The sequence below is a fragment of the Sabethes cyaneus genome, chromosome 3 (assembly GCF_943734655.1).
Source record: "Sabethes cyaneus chromosome 3, idSabCyanKW18_F2, whole genome shotgun sequence".
Classification (NCBI taxonomy): Eukaryota; Metazoa; Arthropoda; class Insecta; order Diptera; family Culicidae; genus Sabethes; species Sabethes cyaneus.
This window is the reverse complement of record NC_071355.1, coordinates 194665284-194685122: the sequence shown is the minus strand read 5'-3', so window position 1 is coordinate 194685122 and position 19839 is coordinate 194665284. Positions and strand designations below refer to the sequence as shown.

Here is a 19839-nt window from a genome sequence, read left to right as displayed (position 1 = left end):
CGAAAATGAAACTACGTCAAGTAAGACTTAAGTCATGATGACATGTGACATGTGTGAGTGTCTTAGTTTGATCGTATTAATTGTGCATGCTGCTGCCAGCATAAAATGATTTTTTTTTTCAAATATATATGTGTCACTCTGTAATAGATACAACACCCATGCTTTAATCAGTTGACATATTAGAATTTGCACATCTAACGGATGCAAAAACATTTCGAAAAGCTTGCATTGAGAGACTTACAGTAATGTGATTCAGCAAATGACTGGCTGTATTTGAACTTATCCTGCGAGACTGTAAGAGTCAATGGGATTGTAGCACTAATTATACGCACGCATATGCAAACTATTTCGGTGGCGAGAAGATTTTATTTTCCCACATTTTTAAAATACCCTTAACGTTATCTTTAGGCTCTAATACCCAGATAATTTATGACAATTTATTATGTTTCGAAGAAAAACATTAAGTGAGGTGAATTATTTTCTACTTCCTTTCAGCTAACGTGGGCATAAGCCTGAGAGATATGACATGAAAATCATGATGGGATTAAAAAATCCCAGTGCCGTGTTTTGCAAATTGTAATTTCTCAGCCGACGCTTTCATTTTTTTTTTTAATACGCAATGCTTCCATAAGATATTATTTAAGCAAATGCGATTCGGTTATCTACAGTATTTGCCAGTTTTGTTATCAAATGGCCCATGTTAACCGACGGAGACGGCGATACACACGTAATGACCTAGCAAATTCTAATATAAGACAAGTGATCGCCGCCAGTCTACGTTTCACTTTCTAATCGGTCGCGTGTGCCTTCATTTCATTGCGGGAAGAGAACTCGAATTATGAGAACAATTTTTTGCTAGATTTTGAACAGCGAATCGAACATTAGCAATGGATTTCAGAGAGACGTTAGCAAAAAATGGAATTAGAAATCTAAAGGAGCTGTTGGAACCAGCACTGCCGAAGGGAACGGAAGTGCTGGATTATCATTACACTGATTTGACTGCTCCTGGAGATAACTATGGCAGCACGATGCTTTCGGTTTTTGTGAATCTTTCAAATTCAACTAATGAGGTAAAGTGTCTTGTTATGAATAACAGAACGTATGTAAATAGTAACATAATTCATTGGGAATGGATTCTTCGGAATATTTTCTTTCAGGCGTCTTTTGGTTTTTGAAAGCCTTTAGTAGCTATTTTAAGATTAATCTAGAATCAATGGTTGTTGTTGGTTTTGATTAGCGATTCTTTACATTTGAAAGTGCATTCGTGTCGAAAATCAGTGAATGATGTTTTGCGCCTTTAATGCACTTTAGCGATAATCTTCAGCGGTTTTGAGTTTAATTATGGATTATTTTCTACTAGACCTTTTCTAGGCTTAAATCTTTCGAAGTGACGTTAGCTTCAGGATAGAAGTAGAAGGTCGAACAATGCGACGATCAAAAAGTGGCAATAGAGTCCTTTTTGATTTTGACTTTCTTTTGGAAAGGTGTCATATAGAAAACAATAACAACACTTTGTGCAGAATGATCGCTGCCGTTCACTGCTGCATGCTTTCGTACGAAGAAAAAATCTTTCTACTGCCAGTTTCGCTAGAAGTTGCTGTAGAAAGTAGCGTAACTTAACTAACTTAACTTCCAGTTCTGTTCTGATAAAATTTTATTACACGTATTACAGTTGGTGCACAGCGTCTGCATTGCGCATGCAATGCATTATCGACAGCTTATTTGTCTAAACACTTCACTTCACATTGATCTTCACACTGCGAAACATCGAATTCACGTAATTTAAACAATTTTGCCCAAAATAAAGCGCAATTGGATAATTCAATTAGTATCCAACTGATTATCCTACACAGGCTAAATCAAGTGAGAGTAGTTTGTTAATTGCTTGTATGCGCCTCCAGTTTAAAAAGTTCTGTTTTAGTCAAATTATTGTCTTCTATTTATTAGTGAGGTAAAACCTATTAATTGCTTGAATAAGTATCGAATTAGTTTTTTAATGTTAGACAATTTGTACTATTTTATATTAAGCAGTAACAAAAATATAGACTAAATTTATAAGCTCAGGGGCGGACTGGCCCACCGGGCAACCGGGCAAATGCCCGGTGGGCCCCAGTAAAAATTTCGTCGTTACACAAAATGAGATTTCCCAAAATTTTTATTTCAGTTAAACTTTTTCTACGACTCACGAATGTTCAATTGCTGAGGCCCCATAATTTATGAAATCAACCGATTTGATGATTGAAAATTCAGCTTCAAATGGGACTATTGGGGCCTCGAACTTTAAACCAAAATTTCTCTTTCAATTAAACTTTTTCTATGACTCACGAATATTCGATTGCTGAGGTCCCATGATTCATGAAATCAACCGATTTGAAGATTGAAAATTCAGCTTCAAATGGGACTATTGGGGCCCCGAACTTTAAACCAAAATTTCTCTTTCAGTTAAACTTTTTCTATGACTCACGAATGCTCGATTGTTGGGGCCCCATGATTCATGAAATGAACCGATTTGATGATTTGAAATTCAGCTTCAAATGGAATTATTGGGGCCCCGAACTTTAACCCAAAATTTCTCTTTCAATTAAACTTTTTCTATGACTCACGAATGTTCGATTGCTGGGGCCCCATGATTCATGAAATGAACCGATTTGATGATTTGAAATTCAGCTTCAAATGGAATTATTGGGGCCCCGAACTATAAACCAAAATTTCTCTTTCAATTAAACTTTTTCTATGACTCACGAATGTTCGATTGCTGGGGCCCCACGATTCATGAAATGAACCGATTTGATGATTGAAAATTCAGCTTCAAATGGAGTTATTGGGGCCCCGAACTTTAAACCAAAATTTCTCTTTCAATTGAACTTTTTCTACGACTCACGAATGTTCAATTGCTGGGGCCCCGTGATTCATGAAACCATTTAAGTTGAGCTGTTGGGGTCCAAGCTCAGAAAATATTACCAGCTTCAATTCTGAGTAATTAAAAATAGAATTAGTATTTCATCCGCAGTTATTTGACTACTTATAAATATCGAACTGTCGGTTTAATAATAATAAAATTGATGGACAAGACACAAACACGTATCACTCTTACAACATTTAAGGATAAAAACAATATTAAAAGAAATTATTTTTACCTACGCGTCGACCGGTTTCAGGCATTCTAAGCCTATCATCAGGACGATGCCGAGGTCCAACTGATTACGTATTGTTTATCTGGTTGTATCCTCGTCGAAGAGCGGGAGAAATTGTTAACTTGATCTCACTTTTTTTTTGCCAATCCAAAGAGAGGGGAAATTATTGGTGGATCATCTCCATTCTTAAGAGGTTTCTCTGCATTGGCGATACACGTTGATTCCCATGCATTTAGCAGTGAAACCTTCTTAATGGTTTTGATTAATTTCGCACTCTCCCAATTTATTTTATGCCGTAATTCTTCACTGTGCGCTGCTACACTAGAGTCACATGATCGACTGTGCTCCACGGCCTTCCTATGTTCCCTCAGTCTAATTTTGAATTTTCGACGTGTTTGTCCAATGTAGATAGCGTGGCAATCGTGGCATGGAATTTGATATATTCCAGATTGTTCCTCAAGCGGGATTTTGTCTTTGAGGTTGCACAACATTTCCCGTAGAGTGCAGCTGCTTTTGAAGGCTGTCGCAAATCCATGTTGGTGAAGGATGTTTTTGATCGAGTTTGTAATAACTGGATAAAACGGTAGGCTGATCCTAACTTTCTCATCGCTGTCTGGTTGAAGAGTTGTTGCATTCTGTCGGTGTCTTTTCCGTTCATGTTTCCGCAGGATTTTGTTCACAAAGTTGCTGTCGGTTTAAGCTCCATACTTAGTTTACTTCAGTGGCGACGGTCCGTTATCGATCCTGCGCCGAATGAATTATGGTCCTTCAGTACTCAATCCTGGGCTACCTTTTTTCAAACCCCTCGAATACCAGCTGAACGTGCATCATCCTCGATAGCGCACATCTATCAGTGCGAAGTCTACTCCGAAGTCTACGGCCTCTTCTTGATTCTATGCTTAAAATAATTTTGGTTACCCTTTCGTCGGGCATTCTAGACACGTGACCAGCCCAGCGCAGACTGTCACACTGTACTATCTTCATTATAACAGCATATTTACATTCTTAATACAGCTCGTGGTTCATGCGTCTGCGCTACACGCCATTTTGGATTTTGCAATATTACGCTAAAACCCGAAGCATTCGTCGATCAGCTTCTTTTAGCGTCCATGATTCATGTCCGTAAAGGGCCACCGAAAGGATTAGTGTTCTCTAGAGCATCAGTTTATGTGAATTTGCAAGCTACGGAACAAGCTACGGGTAATACCTGCGTAAAGGCCAATTCGCAGCTGCAATTAGTCGTTTTATTTTGCGACTTACATCGTTGTCACATATCACGAGCATACCAAAATATATTCAGTACCTCTTCGATACCAACACCATTTGGATTTCCGCGCCATGTACTTCGTTTTGGCGGTGTTAATGGTAAGTCCCAATTTCTCAATAAATACCTAAAGGCTTCTTTCGCTGCTCTTCTTTTGATTTCGGTGATATCGACGTCATCCGCAAAATCAAAAAGCACGTGAGGTCTCATTTGCTATTCTGACTCATAATTTTTACTCATCCAGCGTCACACGAATCAACGTAACTAGTTCTGTGGGAAAACCATGTCCTAGCGTTAACTGTCACAGCTCATTTCGTTTTACTGAATCCTATGCCGCCTTGAAATCCATAAAAACATGATGAATCTGCAAGTTGTACTCCCGGAACTCGTCAGTTACTAGACGCACGGTAAATATCTGATCCATCGTGAAGCGACCCTCATGAAAACCAGCTTGATACTCGCCGACGAAAAACTCAGCTAACAGCCACACACGATAGGGAGAGCACCTTATAGGCAAAATTGAGCAACGTAATGTCTCGATAGTTTTTACTCTCAAGTCGATGTCCGTTTTTTAAATTATGGGAAATGAGGCCAATCAACCACTCCTCCGAGATTTGTTTTCCTCCCATATTCTGTTCGTGACAATAAGGGGGTGCGAATTGTTTCGTACAGCTGCTCGCTCCTCGCTTTTAGAAGTTCAGCCAGGATACCCAGATAACACAAAATCGTAATAGAAAGTTCACATTAAATCGTTTTCATGTCAATTTCATATTGGAGTTCTATAATGATTAGAGTATGTCAAATTGAAGTGAACAATAAGTTGTTTTGCAGTCGTGCGTGTCTTCATATACAATTCATGACTGTGAATTATAAAGCAGGATAGACAATTGCAATATTTGATTATATCTATATCATATATTCAGGAGTATTTAGTTGCGTGTTATAAAAACTGCGCAAAATAGAATCACAAATAGTTGTCAAAATTTTCGCACGTATATCGCCTCCACTTTGGTGCATATATGCTCTTATATGGCATGAAATATAACTTTATCGTTCAGATATGATTTCGTATACCTCAGTTGCAATCGAGATATACAAACCAAATGGTTTACTGGGTAGCATCCTTTACAGCAACTTTACCGTTTTTCAGCTCACTAATTGCTCTTTTGACCTCCTCCTGTGTTGATGGCTCCACAGTTTTGCCGTCGCTCAAAATTCTTATCCTGTACCTGCTGATCTTCGTGTTTACTTCTCTATTCAACAGCGTCTGGAAATACTCTTCCACCTGGGTGCTACCGTCGTTTTGTCAGTGAGCAGGTTGCCAGCACTATCATTGCAAATCACAGGCATGGCAAAATTCTTGCACCTGACCGTTTTGTAGAAACTCCGTGTGTCGTTGCTGGCGAACCTCTCCTCTGGACTGGAGAGCACGTGCTCTTCGTACTGACATTTTTAGACGGTGGGTTCTTTCTTCCGCAGCTCTACCAGGACGAACCAAAAAGATTCGCGCAGAGTTTCGGGCCTTCCTCACATCGGAATCGTGTGAAGAAATTTTGCAGAGGATTCGCACAGAATACCTTGCTTATAGAAGCAGAATTCTTATAGGAAAATCCAAGAGTTTAATCCCAGGGATAGCTACAACTCGGCACGGGAATCGCCTGCACTATGGACTGTTTTGTTCTGATTTGAAGACGCAGTAAGCTACTCATATATATTGAACTGTTTACATCCCATCATTTATAAAATCAGCTTATTTGATACTTGCAATTTTGCATGTCATTAACCCTATAACATAAAATCTGCAGAAATATAAATGGATAGAATAGAATAGATAGTATAGAAATAAAAATTTCATGAATACAGAATTCTACGCACAATTATTTCATTGATTTCAAAGTTGCGCATGATTCCATCGACCGTAAAATCATGGCCATTCTAACCTCGCAGTGGACTTTATCAACGTGATGGTCCCTCATGTGGGCTGTTCAACATGCCGTTACAGGATGTTATTAAAGGAGCACACACAGGCACAATCTTCAGCAAATCTAGTTAGTTCGTCTGCTTTGCCAATGAAATGGATATTGTCGATAGAACAACATCTGTGGTGGTGGCTGAAAAAACTAAAACTCAAAGTAGCGAAGATTGGGTTGAAGAAAAATGCGTCCAAACTAAAGTACCGTGAACCGCTAATATGCCGCACACGCTAAAAGTTGGTAACTCGGTCCTAATAACGACTGACTTTGTTTTGTTTCGAGCATCGAGCCGTTATGCTGCCCGTTCTCCCGATACTCGACATTCGACAGTGACTGAGTCGAGTCAAGTTGCACGGGGCCCCTAATCTCAAAGGCCCGGTGGGCCCTTTGGCTCCCAGTCCGCCCCTGAAAGGATGTTAAGCAGTTTAAACAACAAGGCACGAATGATAGTATAGATACTATGGCATAGTAAATACACACAGTATTTTTTAAACAATCTCAATGACTTTCCAAACACAAAACAAACTAATTAACATCGTGGTTTTTGGCGCGGATTTAGACTTAAATATTTCAATATCATCCGTACACAAAGCATGCCTGCCAAAAATAGACGAAATTTGTATATATTCGCTTGGAGTGGTTGCAATCGTTTTTATCCTTTTGGCAAATATCAACAAGTTGCGCAAAAGTCTTTCGGGGGCTGCGAGCCGTACTGGCCCTGGGTATCTATTATAGCCAATCCGGTTCGAAATGTGTCATTCCCTGTCAATAACACACCCCCAGCCGGCATGGTACGGCACGGTACGGCACGATACGAGAGGGCAATGATGATGAAAGCATGCGAACCTTCGTGTGGACGTCAACAGAAACGGCAGAAGCTGTGGCATGACTTTGGTGTCAGTCAACGTTTTCCTCTCCATCGGTTCGGATGCATTTCTCGGGAGAAAGTATACGATTGTAGGACACACGCGCGCGTTGTGTTGTTCGGTTTGGGTCGCTTGGGGGAAATCACCGGAAGCGTTTACTCAACAAGTCGATTAAACTTGTGGGCGGAATGTCACGACCACCTGTTATTAGAGATTTGCAGGAATTTCTAGAGCCGGTGCTGGAATCGGGCACAAAAGTGTTGGGGTATCGGGCGTCCTTCTTGACGGCTCCAGGTGATAACTATGGGAGTACCATGCTCGCTGTGGAGGTGGACGTTACGGGGACGGACAACGAGGTAATCCCGGTTGAAACACACGTTGTGATGCAGCTAATGAAATACGATGGGACGTTAAGAAAACAATCTATTGCGCGATATTGACGATAATAATAATAATAATCTGCTAGGTGTCTGTTCAAACATAGCACAGATAATACGGCGCCTCCATCGAATGAAACATGTTGCAATGGATGATGTTTTTCTAAGATGGTGCCACATTATTTGTTGAGTCGACCATGAGTGATTGATTTCAGCAATTCGTTCCGTTCATTGTGGTCAGTGTTGGATTTAGAAAAGCTTGCTTTCATGTGGGATTACATGCGTGATTTATTTATATGAGGCAAATATTTTTTCATCTCCCGCTAAGTATTATGAGATTTTTATCAATCTAATGCTAAGTATTCGGGATTTGTAGTGGTCCTTCGTTCCTACAGAGAAAATCCCTATCAAAACAGGAACTTTAAGAAGTTGAATTGCATCGAAAGTTTAATATCATCTTTGAATAATACACTTTTTATTCAACGAAAAGGACGAAAATCGGCGGTTTAAAATCAAGAAGTAATGTTTCAAAAATCGTCGTAGAAAACCACGTTAATTCAAAATTCTCCGAAAACACTATTTAAATTCCCAAAATTATAAAAAAAATTGCTCTAATTTAAAAAGCGCTGTCGCGTGTTAATTCGAAGACTGTTCTAAAAAACCGTGTTAATCAAAAAATGTTCATAAAAATCATCAGCGTTATTTCAAAAAGCGTCATATTAACCGCGATATTAAAAAATCGTTAAAAGCGTGTAAAAAAAACTTGAGTGTATTACAAATTACAAAACGAAGGTATATATCTTTCTGCCGAATTTGTGACGCAAGATCTTAGATCATTATTTGTTATCATTCATTATGAAATTTGAAAATAATAACAAGTCGCAGCTAACAAGTAGATAGTAAGCAAAAAACGGAAATGCAAGTAAAGATAAGGAAATTACAAGTAATTCTATCGAAACTAAATAGAGTTGTTTGAAACGCACAAATGTCTGATAACATTTCGCTTCTGTCCAGTTTCTTGTACTTTGAAATTACCAGAGTTTTCATGTAGTATTTTTCCATCTCGTTGCTCGAAAAATACATACATCCAACATCCAACCTGGAAATTGGACAGCTGTTACGCAAATTCTGAAAGGTTATCTATTTCAATTTAAAACTAACGTCGAATAATTACGCCTGATCTGGTTGGGAAAAGAGAATGGTTTTAGATAGAAGATTTATGATTGGGAATAGTTATTTTCGATATGATTGTTTCTCGAAAAAATCTGTTATCTAATGGCGAGAGTCTCAGATACATCTCGGGGAAAACAAACACTTATTGGCTACGTGTTATTGCTGTAATGAAGAATTTTATTACGGTATTGAAGCCAACTTACATGAAGCGGAAAGGATCACGTTCTTCACATGTACGTGACATTGCGTAGCGTCCGGTGTAGGCCAAGGCCGTAATAATCCCTCAAGAAGCAGAACAATGCCTATGTTGTTAATTGTGTTGTACAGCCCTCGGTACAACAGTTCAATTTGATTGACCAATCGCATGTTTAGGTTTCGGGATAACTTAATAGTTGTGCTTTAAGTTAAGTTATTTCTAAACTTAAACTATGCTAACTTTATATTATAGATTCTTCCGCAATAATTAGATGATTTAAATCTTAAATTTCTTAAGAAAGGTGATAACAGAAAATGTAATTACCTAAGGTTGGCATAAAACGTCAACTGTCTTGATTATAAAAGATAGTCAGTTCATCTTATATTTGACTTACCACATTAAACATTTTCATTAAACATCTTTCTGGAAAATCAGTAGATATTTCTCAACCATAGAAAACTCAAATAAAAAAGTGTGTTTCTACTTGTTTCTACTTTTATGTGGAAACACATTGAAAAATATAGATTATAAAAAAATACTACGTATAGCAAGCGTAGTCGATTGTAGCTGCATGAATAAACATAACTGTTGAACCGATTCTAGAGTCTCGTCATTGGCAAGTGACAGTATTTTGGTGACGTAAGAAACCATCTGAAGCAGTGAATCTGATGATTCAATGGTGGAGGCAGGAAACCAACTGCCTTCAGAAACGGAAGTTAGGAAGCAACCAAAAATTTACGCGAATCGATTTGGAACGACATCTTTGAATCTACTCTCCACTTCAAAGTTTCAATATTAGCGCATTTCAGACTGTTATTTTTCTGCTTCAATTCACACCATATTTCTTAGTATGTAGTCATCATGGCATGTAGTTAATCATCGTTTGTGATCCTATCAATTTTGGATAGATTTTCAAATTGAAATTAAAAGAGCAAGAGTAACGAATCAACTTGATTGTATGCTACCCCCTTCACATAGCCACAATGCTCACATTCAGTATCATCATGTTTACAACAGTAACAGAGAATGTTTAGTCGCTCATCTGGGTGTAGTGAAACGGCTTCTTAGATAATTTTACATCTATTTATAGTAGTATGTACCTACGCTTAAATAGACTAATTAAGATGCAATTTCCACTACAGCAAAGCAAGGTTACAACCGGCATGGATTGACATTTTACTAGAACACCAATATGTATCCCGGATGAAATGATTTAGTAAATTTTCTTTATTTTCTATTATTCTTATTATTCAAATATTATGGCTACTTGAATTTTAAATTGGTTACAGACTGACTGTGGCCTCTGCTCTATCTCTCTTACTAAAAATAGTGACTTTTGTGAATTGTGAAAAATAATTACCATAACGTAACATTAAGGACTTGAGTGATTAGATATACATTATCACTTGAATGTTCAGCGCTGGAAACAACAAAAATAATTAGTTTTCCTGTTTTTAGTTTTACTTGCCCTTTTTAGCAAAAAATTAGTCGCCCTTTTTTCTTCTCCACAATCTCTTGTGCGTTACCGGTCGCTTATACCTATGTGTGTTGTTCCTGTAATGTGAAAATACCCTCAAGTGTGGCTTGTCCTGGGTCAACCTTCGTCATGTCGTGCTGTGCAATCGCAGATACCTAATTTAAAACAACAGTCCGTTTTTTTATTTCACTACGAATATTATTAATATCCTTTTCTGTCTTGTCGACTTTTTATTGGCTAATTGCTCCTTTTTCCTTGATTTTCTTTCCTTGTTCTTTATTTTTATGACAGAATACCGCTTGTTTTTATCATTTTATTTTCTTTAGATAAAATTTTTCAGTTTTGACATGCCTTATTTTTGCGCCTTATAATGAGTACTAGAGGTACCGGATTATTTTGCAATTCGAGTGCTCGTTCGACCATTGTCAAACATTCAATATTCTTTCACTTTTAGATATTCTGCTGTCGGAAAGTATTCTCGCAGATGCTGGAAATTCACATTTGTCATCTGACATAGTTTCATCTGACATGTTTCGATATCAGAGCTGTGATGTGGACAGAAACGTATTTCATAAAAGTGAAACATTTATTAAACTAATAGGAAAGATGGTTGAGGTTATGGTGCACTACTATTTGGAAATCTGTAGCGGAAACACTTAGCTGGAACGTGCATTTCAGTTTCAGTGATTGCTTTAGACTCATAAGAACATATCAAAGCAAAACCTTGGTTATAAATGTTTTTAAGATTTGATCTTCCTTTATCGGACCTCGCAGCCGTACAAGATAGAGTAGTCAATGATCCTGCAATGCAATGAGCGGAAAGCGCCTTTGCTTATTATAGGTTTGTAGATTTAAATGTTTTTTTAGGCGACAAACGTTTGACTTCAACATGCCGAGCTTGTTGATACTGAAATCTTCTTGTTTTGCTCGTATTCGGTTTATCCTCTAACGAGTTATCTCCACTGAACTTTCTTATCGCTGTTCGCACGGTTTTCTCTCTTACTACTTTACCAGCTGAGAGCCGGGGTGGCTCTTTCCGTATCAAGAATTCCTCTCCGCCTACGCCATTCTCCGCTATCCGTTTGCACTCCTCCAAAAATAGTTTGCAATACCTTTCGTTCGAATATGGCAAGTGCACGTATGTCTTCCGTACGTAAAGTTGTTGTCTCAAGTCCGTAAAGGACTACCGGTCTGATTAGCGTTTTGTACATCGTCAGCTTTGTACTTGATCAAAGCGTCTTGCGGGTGAAAAGTAGGCTCGATATTCCAGCTTAAATGCGTCGTTGAATCTCCTTACTCGTATTATTATAAGCGATAACCAGAGATCCCAAATACGAATACGAATACGAAATACTATACGAATTCAACAACGACTTCCAGTTAATCGCCGTCAATAGTTACTGTCCGTAGGAGACAAACGTTGCTTTCTCTGGAGCCTCTTCCTACCATATATTTGGCCTTCGACGCATTGATTTGTAACTCTATCCTCCTAGCCTTCGTTTTTAGTCTGGCGTAGATTACCTTCGCCATCCCAAGGTAGAAATGATGTCAAGGTCGTCTGCGAAGGCTAGGAGTTAGTTACTATTGCTGAAAATCATTCCTCTCGTTTCGATGCCTGCTCGCCGTATCACACCATCAATAGCGATATTGAATAACATACAGGGCAGTCCATCCCCTTGCCGCAACCTTTTGCGCAATTCAAAAGGATTCGTTTCGGACTCTCCGAAACGCGCACGTGGACATCACTCGCTCCGCGTAAAAGCACAGCTTTGATCAGCCGCATCAGTTTGTCCGGAAAACCGGACTCGTGTATTATCTACCATAGCTGTCATGTTCAACTGTATCGTATGCTACCCTGAAATCCATGAAAATATGATGCGTTGGCACGTTGCACTTCCGATATTTCTGGAGGATTGTTGGAGAGTAAAAATTTGATCCGTATTAACACGAGCCCCAATAAAGCCGGCCTGAGATGCCCTACGAATTTTCTTGCTATTTGGGATAGACGACGCAACAGAATCTGAGAGAGCACCCTGCAGGCGGTGTTGATAGTGGTTGTTGGCCAGTTTTGTAGAGTTCTATGGGGAGTCGGTCCTTTCCAGCGGCTATATTATTTTTCAGCTAATCGATTTCTTGTCAGATCTCTTTGAGATCGGGGGGCTAAACTCTCCTAGGTTAACGTCCGTTGCGTCTCCTTCGTCGTTGAGATGCTCATCGAAGAAGTTCTTCCACCTGTCGACCAGCTCGTGATCGTTTGTGATTAGATCCCCTCCCTCGTCCTTTCACATGTCAGGTTTAGGTGTGTAACCCTTACGAGTCTGATTCACGTTCTCGTAAAACTTGCACATGTCATTAGCCCGGAATAGTTATTTCAGCTCCTCACGATCTCTGTCCTCCTTCTGGCTCCTTCTCCTTCAGGATTGTTGTTAACGCATTCCGCGCTCGTCGACTCTTGGCCGAATTCCCTCTCGTGGATGTACTTAGATAGTATTTTCTAGCTCTTTTTTTCCTCTGTTTCGCTTATTGGCATTCCCCGTCGGACCTCACCTCACCTAGTACCGCAGTTGCGGCCTCGTTGACGGCCGCGCATTTCATACTCCATCCGTTTTTGAGGGTCGAAGCATCCAGCCCTACAGAGGAAAGCAGAGCTTCATCCAGTACGCGCGCGTAGTTTTCGGCAACTCGCGGGTTGTCCAATTGCCGAATATTTAACGGAGGAGGGCGGCTAGGTAATGGTCCTAGTCGATATTCGCTGTACGTTGGTGATGTTCGAGAAAAACCGGTCCTCGATATGAAGAGTATGATCGATTTGGTTCAAGGTTCGTTGGTCAGGTGATCTCCAGGTGGTTTTGTGGATATCTCTGGGGGAAAAGAAAGTGCATCTGATCACCATGCCTCGGGTAGCTGCAAAGTTGATGCATCGCTGGTCGTTATCGTTCGTGCCGGTGTGCAGGCTATGGGGCCCGATCACCGGTCTATACACTGCTTCCCTACTGTTATGGGCGTTCATATCCCCGATGACGATCTTGATGTCCGATAGCGAGCACCTGTCATACGTTGCCTCCAGTTGCGCATAGGACGCTTTCTTCTCGTCGTCAGGTCTATCTTCGTACCATAGTAACAATTTGGGTTTTATTACACTCTAATGATGGCATTTAAGACCAAAATTGGTCATGAAAACCGCCATAAGAGTACAATAAAACTCATATTGTTGCTTGGGTATGGACAATGCACGTTTATAATGGTGTAGTTGAACAAACGGCATTTTATCCTCAACATGCACATCCTCTTGTTGATCGCTTTCCAGTTCATCACGCGATCCTGCATTCTACCGATTGCTACAAAGCCCGTTCTTAGTTCGTTGGTCGCTCTACCGCTTTGCCGCCACGGATCCTCCACACTTCGTCGTTTTTGCGACAGAACTTCTGCGGTGCAATGATGCCGAACTTTCAGGGTTCTAACTGATCAAGCAGCACCCTATCGCCGCTAAAGAAATTTAGTGATCTGGAGTTCCAGGTCCCAAGTTTCCATTCTATGTTCTCATTTCGTCGGCCTCGTCCATGTCAAATGTTTCGGATCAAATTTCCTTGATTATTCATTATGTGTATTTAGGTAGGTAACCGTACTGGGGCCATGCTTGAACGACATCTTTTTCAAATTTTTAAAATGGATAGCTTTAAAGAATGGTATTATATGATATTAATATGATAGTTTTTGTCCGTTGAAACTTCATTCAAAGATCAAATAAATGTTAACAATAAACCATAAAACAACATTCAAGTTCTAGCAAGCAAGCTACTACTTAATATGGGCCTCCTACTTATCAGCAGATGACTCGCGAAAAAGTAGATTGGCTTTTGTTCGTCTAATCGGATAAGGTGTAAAATGCAACCTCATCGGCAAGATATTTCGGTGTATTGTGATGAGTCGAAAAGTTGTAATATTTGGTTATTCCTCGCAACTGTGAATGCTATTCAAACCAACGTCAATTAGAAATTGTTACGCAACAATGAACTAATAAAGCTTTAAACTCAACTGAAGCGGATTCGTTTCATTGAAAACTTTGTGTCCGTGAAGGGATTTTCAATTCTTTTTGGCCTAAATTCAAGAATAGTTCCTACAAGATAAAGCACTCCCTAATAAGGAGAATCATCATGCACAAATCATGCTTTACTATTTGAAACGATAACCACCGTTATCTGCAGCCAGCTTGAAAGATGCAGTTCTGAGAATGAAACAATCCTGACCGTGTTTAAAACTCATTTAACATTTAAAATGTATATCTGAGAAAGAAATTTAAATAGCATTGACATTATCCGATTTTTAGATAAGGCAATGAAACTTTAAAAAAATGGTTTGACGCAAAAGTAGAGACTAATAGGAATCAACTAAGTATATTTATGTAAAACGGACTCTCGAAAAAGTTAATAGAAATGGGATTTGGTCGATTAACGTTACGAATTATTAATTTTTCTGACTAGTCATTAAGAAAAGGATGAATTCAGTAGAGAAATAAAGTTTTGAAAATATAAAAACATATTTTAATGTACAGTTTTGATGGATGGTTACAATAATAAGTTTAAGCAAGCAATTCAAGGATACTAAATCCCAGTAAGCCAGGTAAAAAGCAAAGCAAAGACTTGGGTTTAAACATCTTTCTAAGACTTGACCCTTCTTTATCGACAGACTTCACAGCCGGCTATTAGAGTACAGGATAGTTACGGGGCAAGTGCAATAATCCTACTGGCTCTATCTAGCTAGCCGAGCTTGTTAAACCAGCATTGTACCTCGAAATCAACTAAGCCAGGTATCGCTTGCAATAAGTCGAGTCGGGATGGTTTTCAGTATATAGGTTTATGAATTCCATTTTACCCCATTACGGATTTCAACATCGAACAACTTATTGCACAATTTCGAAACGAAAGGATATGCGAGCCGTCGTTCGCTTAAGTTTTCCGAACAATTAACTTTTCTGAGAGTTAACTTTTCCGAGAGTGCACTAAAATTGTCTGGATTTGCAATCATTTGCTACAGTTCCGTAAACCTTAATTCTCTAGATTCAATCAATAGATATTTTGCTGTGTAATTGCTTATTGAGCACTTGTTTTCTGGATTTTAATTATAAAGGTTTGTTGGCTAGCGGCGTAGAGTGACGAATAATTTCCTTTTTTAAAATAGTTTGTTTCGATTTAAATTGAAAAGAATTAACAGTGATTTCTCTCAAATTTCATTCATTATTTAATTTATTTTTTTCTAATTTATCGCTTGACAAAATCTACGTTTATTTTTATTTTTACGGACTCATCCCCTGCATAACTGGGATAACGAGTAATAAAGCAAACCGTGCAACATGACTTACTGCTCTGGATCAATGCATTTATTGTTAATCATTAAACTGTTTGCCATAATTCCTGCATGCTGCATCCATGAAGAGACACAGTCCGGCAGATTATTTCAATTAAATTCTACACATTTAAATATACTAAACAACTTTTCGTTCAAATTTAATAAATTTATACCTCCAATAGTGCTGTGAAAAATATCTTCATTGCAACTCGAAATCTTTATAAATTTTGATACTAAATAACCCTATCAAATTTTTTTAGAGTGTATACAAAAAGATTTTATACTGTCCCTTTGGTGGGTCCCCTAACTACCGTAGCTGGCTACCGTACTGTACCTGTTCGTAGATATCTGTTTACGAGGCGAACATGTGTTTTATGGTTATTTCTCTTAAACTACAAACATCCGTTCGACGATAAATGCGAATCATATCTCAATGCAGGCTTGCGGTCACTGTGCTGGTCATTCTAGTTGCCGCCAAACGTGCGCGACGAGACATTGTTGTCGATTGCAGTACAGTAAACTTTTTTTATTAGATGTATTTTACCGTACTAAAATAACTTTCTTTATGGTTCTTTCTTTGAATGTCATGGTTTCATAGATTTTTCTGTTTAAAATATTTTTGGTTGAGTTTTTCGGTAAGAAGGTATAAAACAAAACTTGACTGTATGAAATTAATCTGCCATATGAACGATACGATAAAAGTTCCAAACGTCCTTTCCTTACTTACACCCGAAATAATCATTTGTAAATCGAAAACACATTTAGGTTATTTGCTCAATTCAAGGGCTCATGCCCGCGGTAATTTGAGATGATATTTGCTTATATACCTACTGCTAAATAAACGAAGCACGTAAACGAGGTGTCACACTACAGTTAATTAATTAGTCTCAATTCAATTTGTATCATCTCGCATGCCGAACGCTTCCCGCGGCTGCCATATGCGCCGGTTTCGTTCCCGTCAGCAGCCGAAGCAACTGCAACTGGTCGCCAAAATGAGACCGGCCAGCGAGGAATTTCTGGAGATATTTCAAATTGACATAACGTTCGTGAAGGAGGCGGCGGTCTACTCACAGATTGTCCCCGCGATGGTGACGCTGCAACAGGAAATGGGCTTTCCGGAAACGGAAACAATTGACGTTTTTTGTCGTTGTTACAATGCACGCGTTTCGCTGGACCCCACTAGCAGGAAGGTGGACGCCGATGGTGTGATGCTTTTGGAGAACCTAAAGCTCGATGGATATCTAACCGAAGATCGGCGGAAAGGATTTCCACCACATATTGCGGAATACATTCTCAAGGTGTTTACTATTTTTTTTTGTATATTTTTCGTTTTATGACGGGCTTGTTTTTTCAGAAACTCTCCTTATTCCACGCTATTCCCATTGCCCTGCGGTATTTGAAGCCGGAAGTGTTCAAATCGAATCTGCAGCAGTATCTGATAAAGTTTGATATTGACGCTGGCCTTGGTGAGCAAACTATAGACAAGATGGTAAAAGTAATGCGTACTGATTTAATCAAGGCCGGCGTAGACACTCAGTTAGCGGAACGAGTGATGAGTGCGGTTGCCGAGTGCCGCAAACGACAGGCCAGATTACTATCGGACGAAATGACACCGTATTGTACGATGCTGCATAACGACTTGTGGGTAAATAATATGATGATCAAATATGGTAATGCCAGAATAATGAACCGTAAATGTAATTTGTCCGGTTGTAACTGTTATGAATTCATTTTTGCAGACGCGGAAATGAAGCCACTGGGATTGAAATTTGTCGACTTCCAACTTATTCAGATGGATTCCTTGGTGAGGGATGTGCTATTTTTCTTACTGACGAGCGTCAGTGATCCAGACTTAGAAAACAGTTTAGATGAATATTTCGAAAAATATTTCCTAAACTTGCTGACGGATTTAACCAAACTTAAATGTCCCAATTTAAGTCAATTCACTTATGAGAGGTAACTATAGGTCTGAAGATAAACCCAAATTTATACAGTTTATATTTAGTTAGTATAATAAATTGTTAATATCAAATGTTAATATTTATCTACTTTTTCGATGCACAGTTTCCAGGAGGAAATCAACCGTGTCGCACCGCGGGAACTGTACCACATAGTGGCTATGCTGCGTGTAGTGCTGGCGAGAAAGGAGTCCATTCCAGACCACAGCGAACTGGATGCGGAACTATTCTGCAACGATAATCTTGTCGAGAAGGATTTCTACGACAAATTGCTGGTGGTGGTTAAAATCTTTGCCAAAAAAGGATGGCTTTAACTTCGAAATCGAATTCTAAACGTGACAAATAAATATATGGGTGTACATATAAATAGTGAAAATTAGAAACAAAATAGAAGATATATGTAGAATAAAATGTTGAATGATGTAATGTTATGTAATGATGTTACAAAACTTGTGGTGGAAAGATATTGTAGGCTGTTTATGTCTAGCAAAAATGAGTTTTATTAAAGACAACATTCCGTAAGCAAAAATTAAATTTGTGTGCATCTTTTTCAAAACTTAAATGCATTTTCCATTCAATGAGAAACAAAATAAAACTTATGTTATTTTAGAACAATGGTTGAACGCGAAAAATGTCGGACATACAACATACAAAAACAGTACGCATTTTGTTGTCAGAATAAGCTCATTAGTTTTCATCATCCAAGCAAGTGCATTGGAAATGGATACTGCACATGCTAACAGTTAAATCCCGGAATATCCTTTCGTTAGGTGGTTGAACTGGTGAATTATGCCAAATCTATGATGTGTGATCAGAAGATGTCCTGCAACAAGAAACCCGAAAGTGGCAAGAAAGTAAAAGCAAAGTTGATCTTATTATTCATTCGTCAGTCGTGAATCTTTTCAAATTGAACCCAAAGTTCTCATCAAAAGATGCGGCAAAAATGTTTTTGGCACAAGTTGTACCAGATCGTAACTTGAAACAAAATCTGGAGGCAAAGAAAACCCTAGGGAAGTTCCTCATTTAAATGGCTCAGTTCCCCGGTAAACTGCAAAGTAAAAAAGAGATCAAAGTTTTTGCAAAAGTGCCGCAGCATTTTGTAGCTGTGGCCTAAACAGTAATGCTTTCGTAAATATTGGAGCCATAAACCAGCAAATTGATTGTAAAAAGTGCCTTCTGAAGAGGTTGCTATCTTTTCTAGAAAAGCATGACATTAATTACCTTTTTTGGCCCGACGTGGCAAGCTGTCACTATTTAAATTAGACCAAACAGTGCAGTGGTATCACAAGTTAACAGACATAACACTGGAGCAACGTTTTATCGCTGACAAAAGCGATCATATAAAATTTCAATCCTAGCCGAGACTGAAGAAAAATAATCTGAGTAAATTTATAGCATAGCTAATTTTATAACGAGTCGCTTTCGGTAATATGAAGACTGCGCCAGATAAGGCTAGTGTTTTGTACGAGTTTTAAAATTATCTCCAAAAGGATGTTTTGTACGGAAGTTTGTTCTAGGCGTTACGTCATATAGGCACAATGACAATGGTCTCACTGTAGTTTTCAAGAAATTGAATTTGGTCAGTATTCCGCCAATAAACAATGCTCTTACAGTCAACCAAAAAAGTATTCGGACAGCAGCGCATAAATTTTTCTTTTAGTAATTTTGCGCAGTATTTTTGCAAAGAATGGTAACACATATTTTTTGAAACAATGTTTAACTAAAGCATTTTTAGATGCATAACAAAAATTCGGGGAAAAGCTTTCCGTTTTGAAGATAGAGTACATATAATTTGAATTGCCTAAAAATGAAGCCAAAAAAGTATTCGGACAGTTAACTATTAGTTGAAACAAATGTCCTTTCTCGCTCAACTACTACCTTGTAGGACCATTTACATTCTTGATGACCTGTTTGGGATAAAATTAACAATTTTTTAAATATCCCTCTGTGAATTGCTGACTATTTTTACCTTTGTTTTTGCAAGAGCTCGGTTTAAGTAATTTTGATAAGAAATCAAATGATTTATCATTATAGAAATGAAATTATCTAAAAAAAATGTTAAAAAGGGTTCCAAT

The 19839-nt window shown here is 38.6% G+C and overlaps 1 protein-coding gene across 5 annotated transcripts; it reads left to right on the top strand.

Annotated features, from left to right (window-relative positions):
* The first annotated feature begins 790 nt into the window (after positions 1 to 790).
* LOC128739242 (uncharacterized) lies at positions 791 to 18298 on the top strand. 5 transcript variants are annotated; one of them, XM_053834704.1, is made up of 5 exons: positions 791 to 1070; positions 16772 to 17104; positions 17161 to 17476; positions 17546 to 17762; positions 17871 to 18298. In XM_053834704.1, exons 1-5 carry the CDS (start codon positions 888 to 890, stop codon positions 18076 to 18078), a joined length of 1257 nt encoding a protein of 418 aa, XP_053690679.1. In that variant the 5' UTR covers positions 791 to 887; the 3' UTR covers positions 18079 to 18298. The 5 variants fall into 5 exon arrangements, with proteins under 5 accessions (XP_053690679.1, XP_053690678.1, XP_053690680.1 ...); XM_053834703.1 differs by having other exon boundaries at positions 16769 to 17104; XM_053834705.1 differs by lacking the exon at positions 791 to 1070 and adding an exon at positions 7271 to 7593 and having other exon boundaries at positions 16769 to 17104; positions 17871 to 18297.
* The last annotated feature ends 1541 nt before the right edge of the window (positions 18299 to 19839 follow it).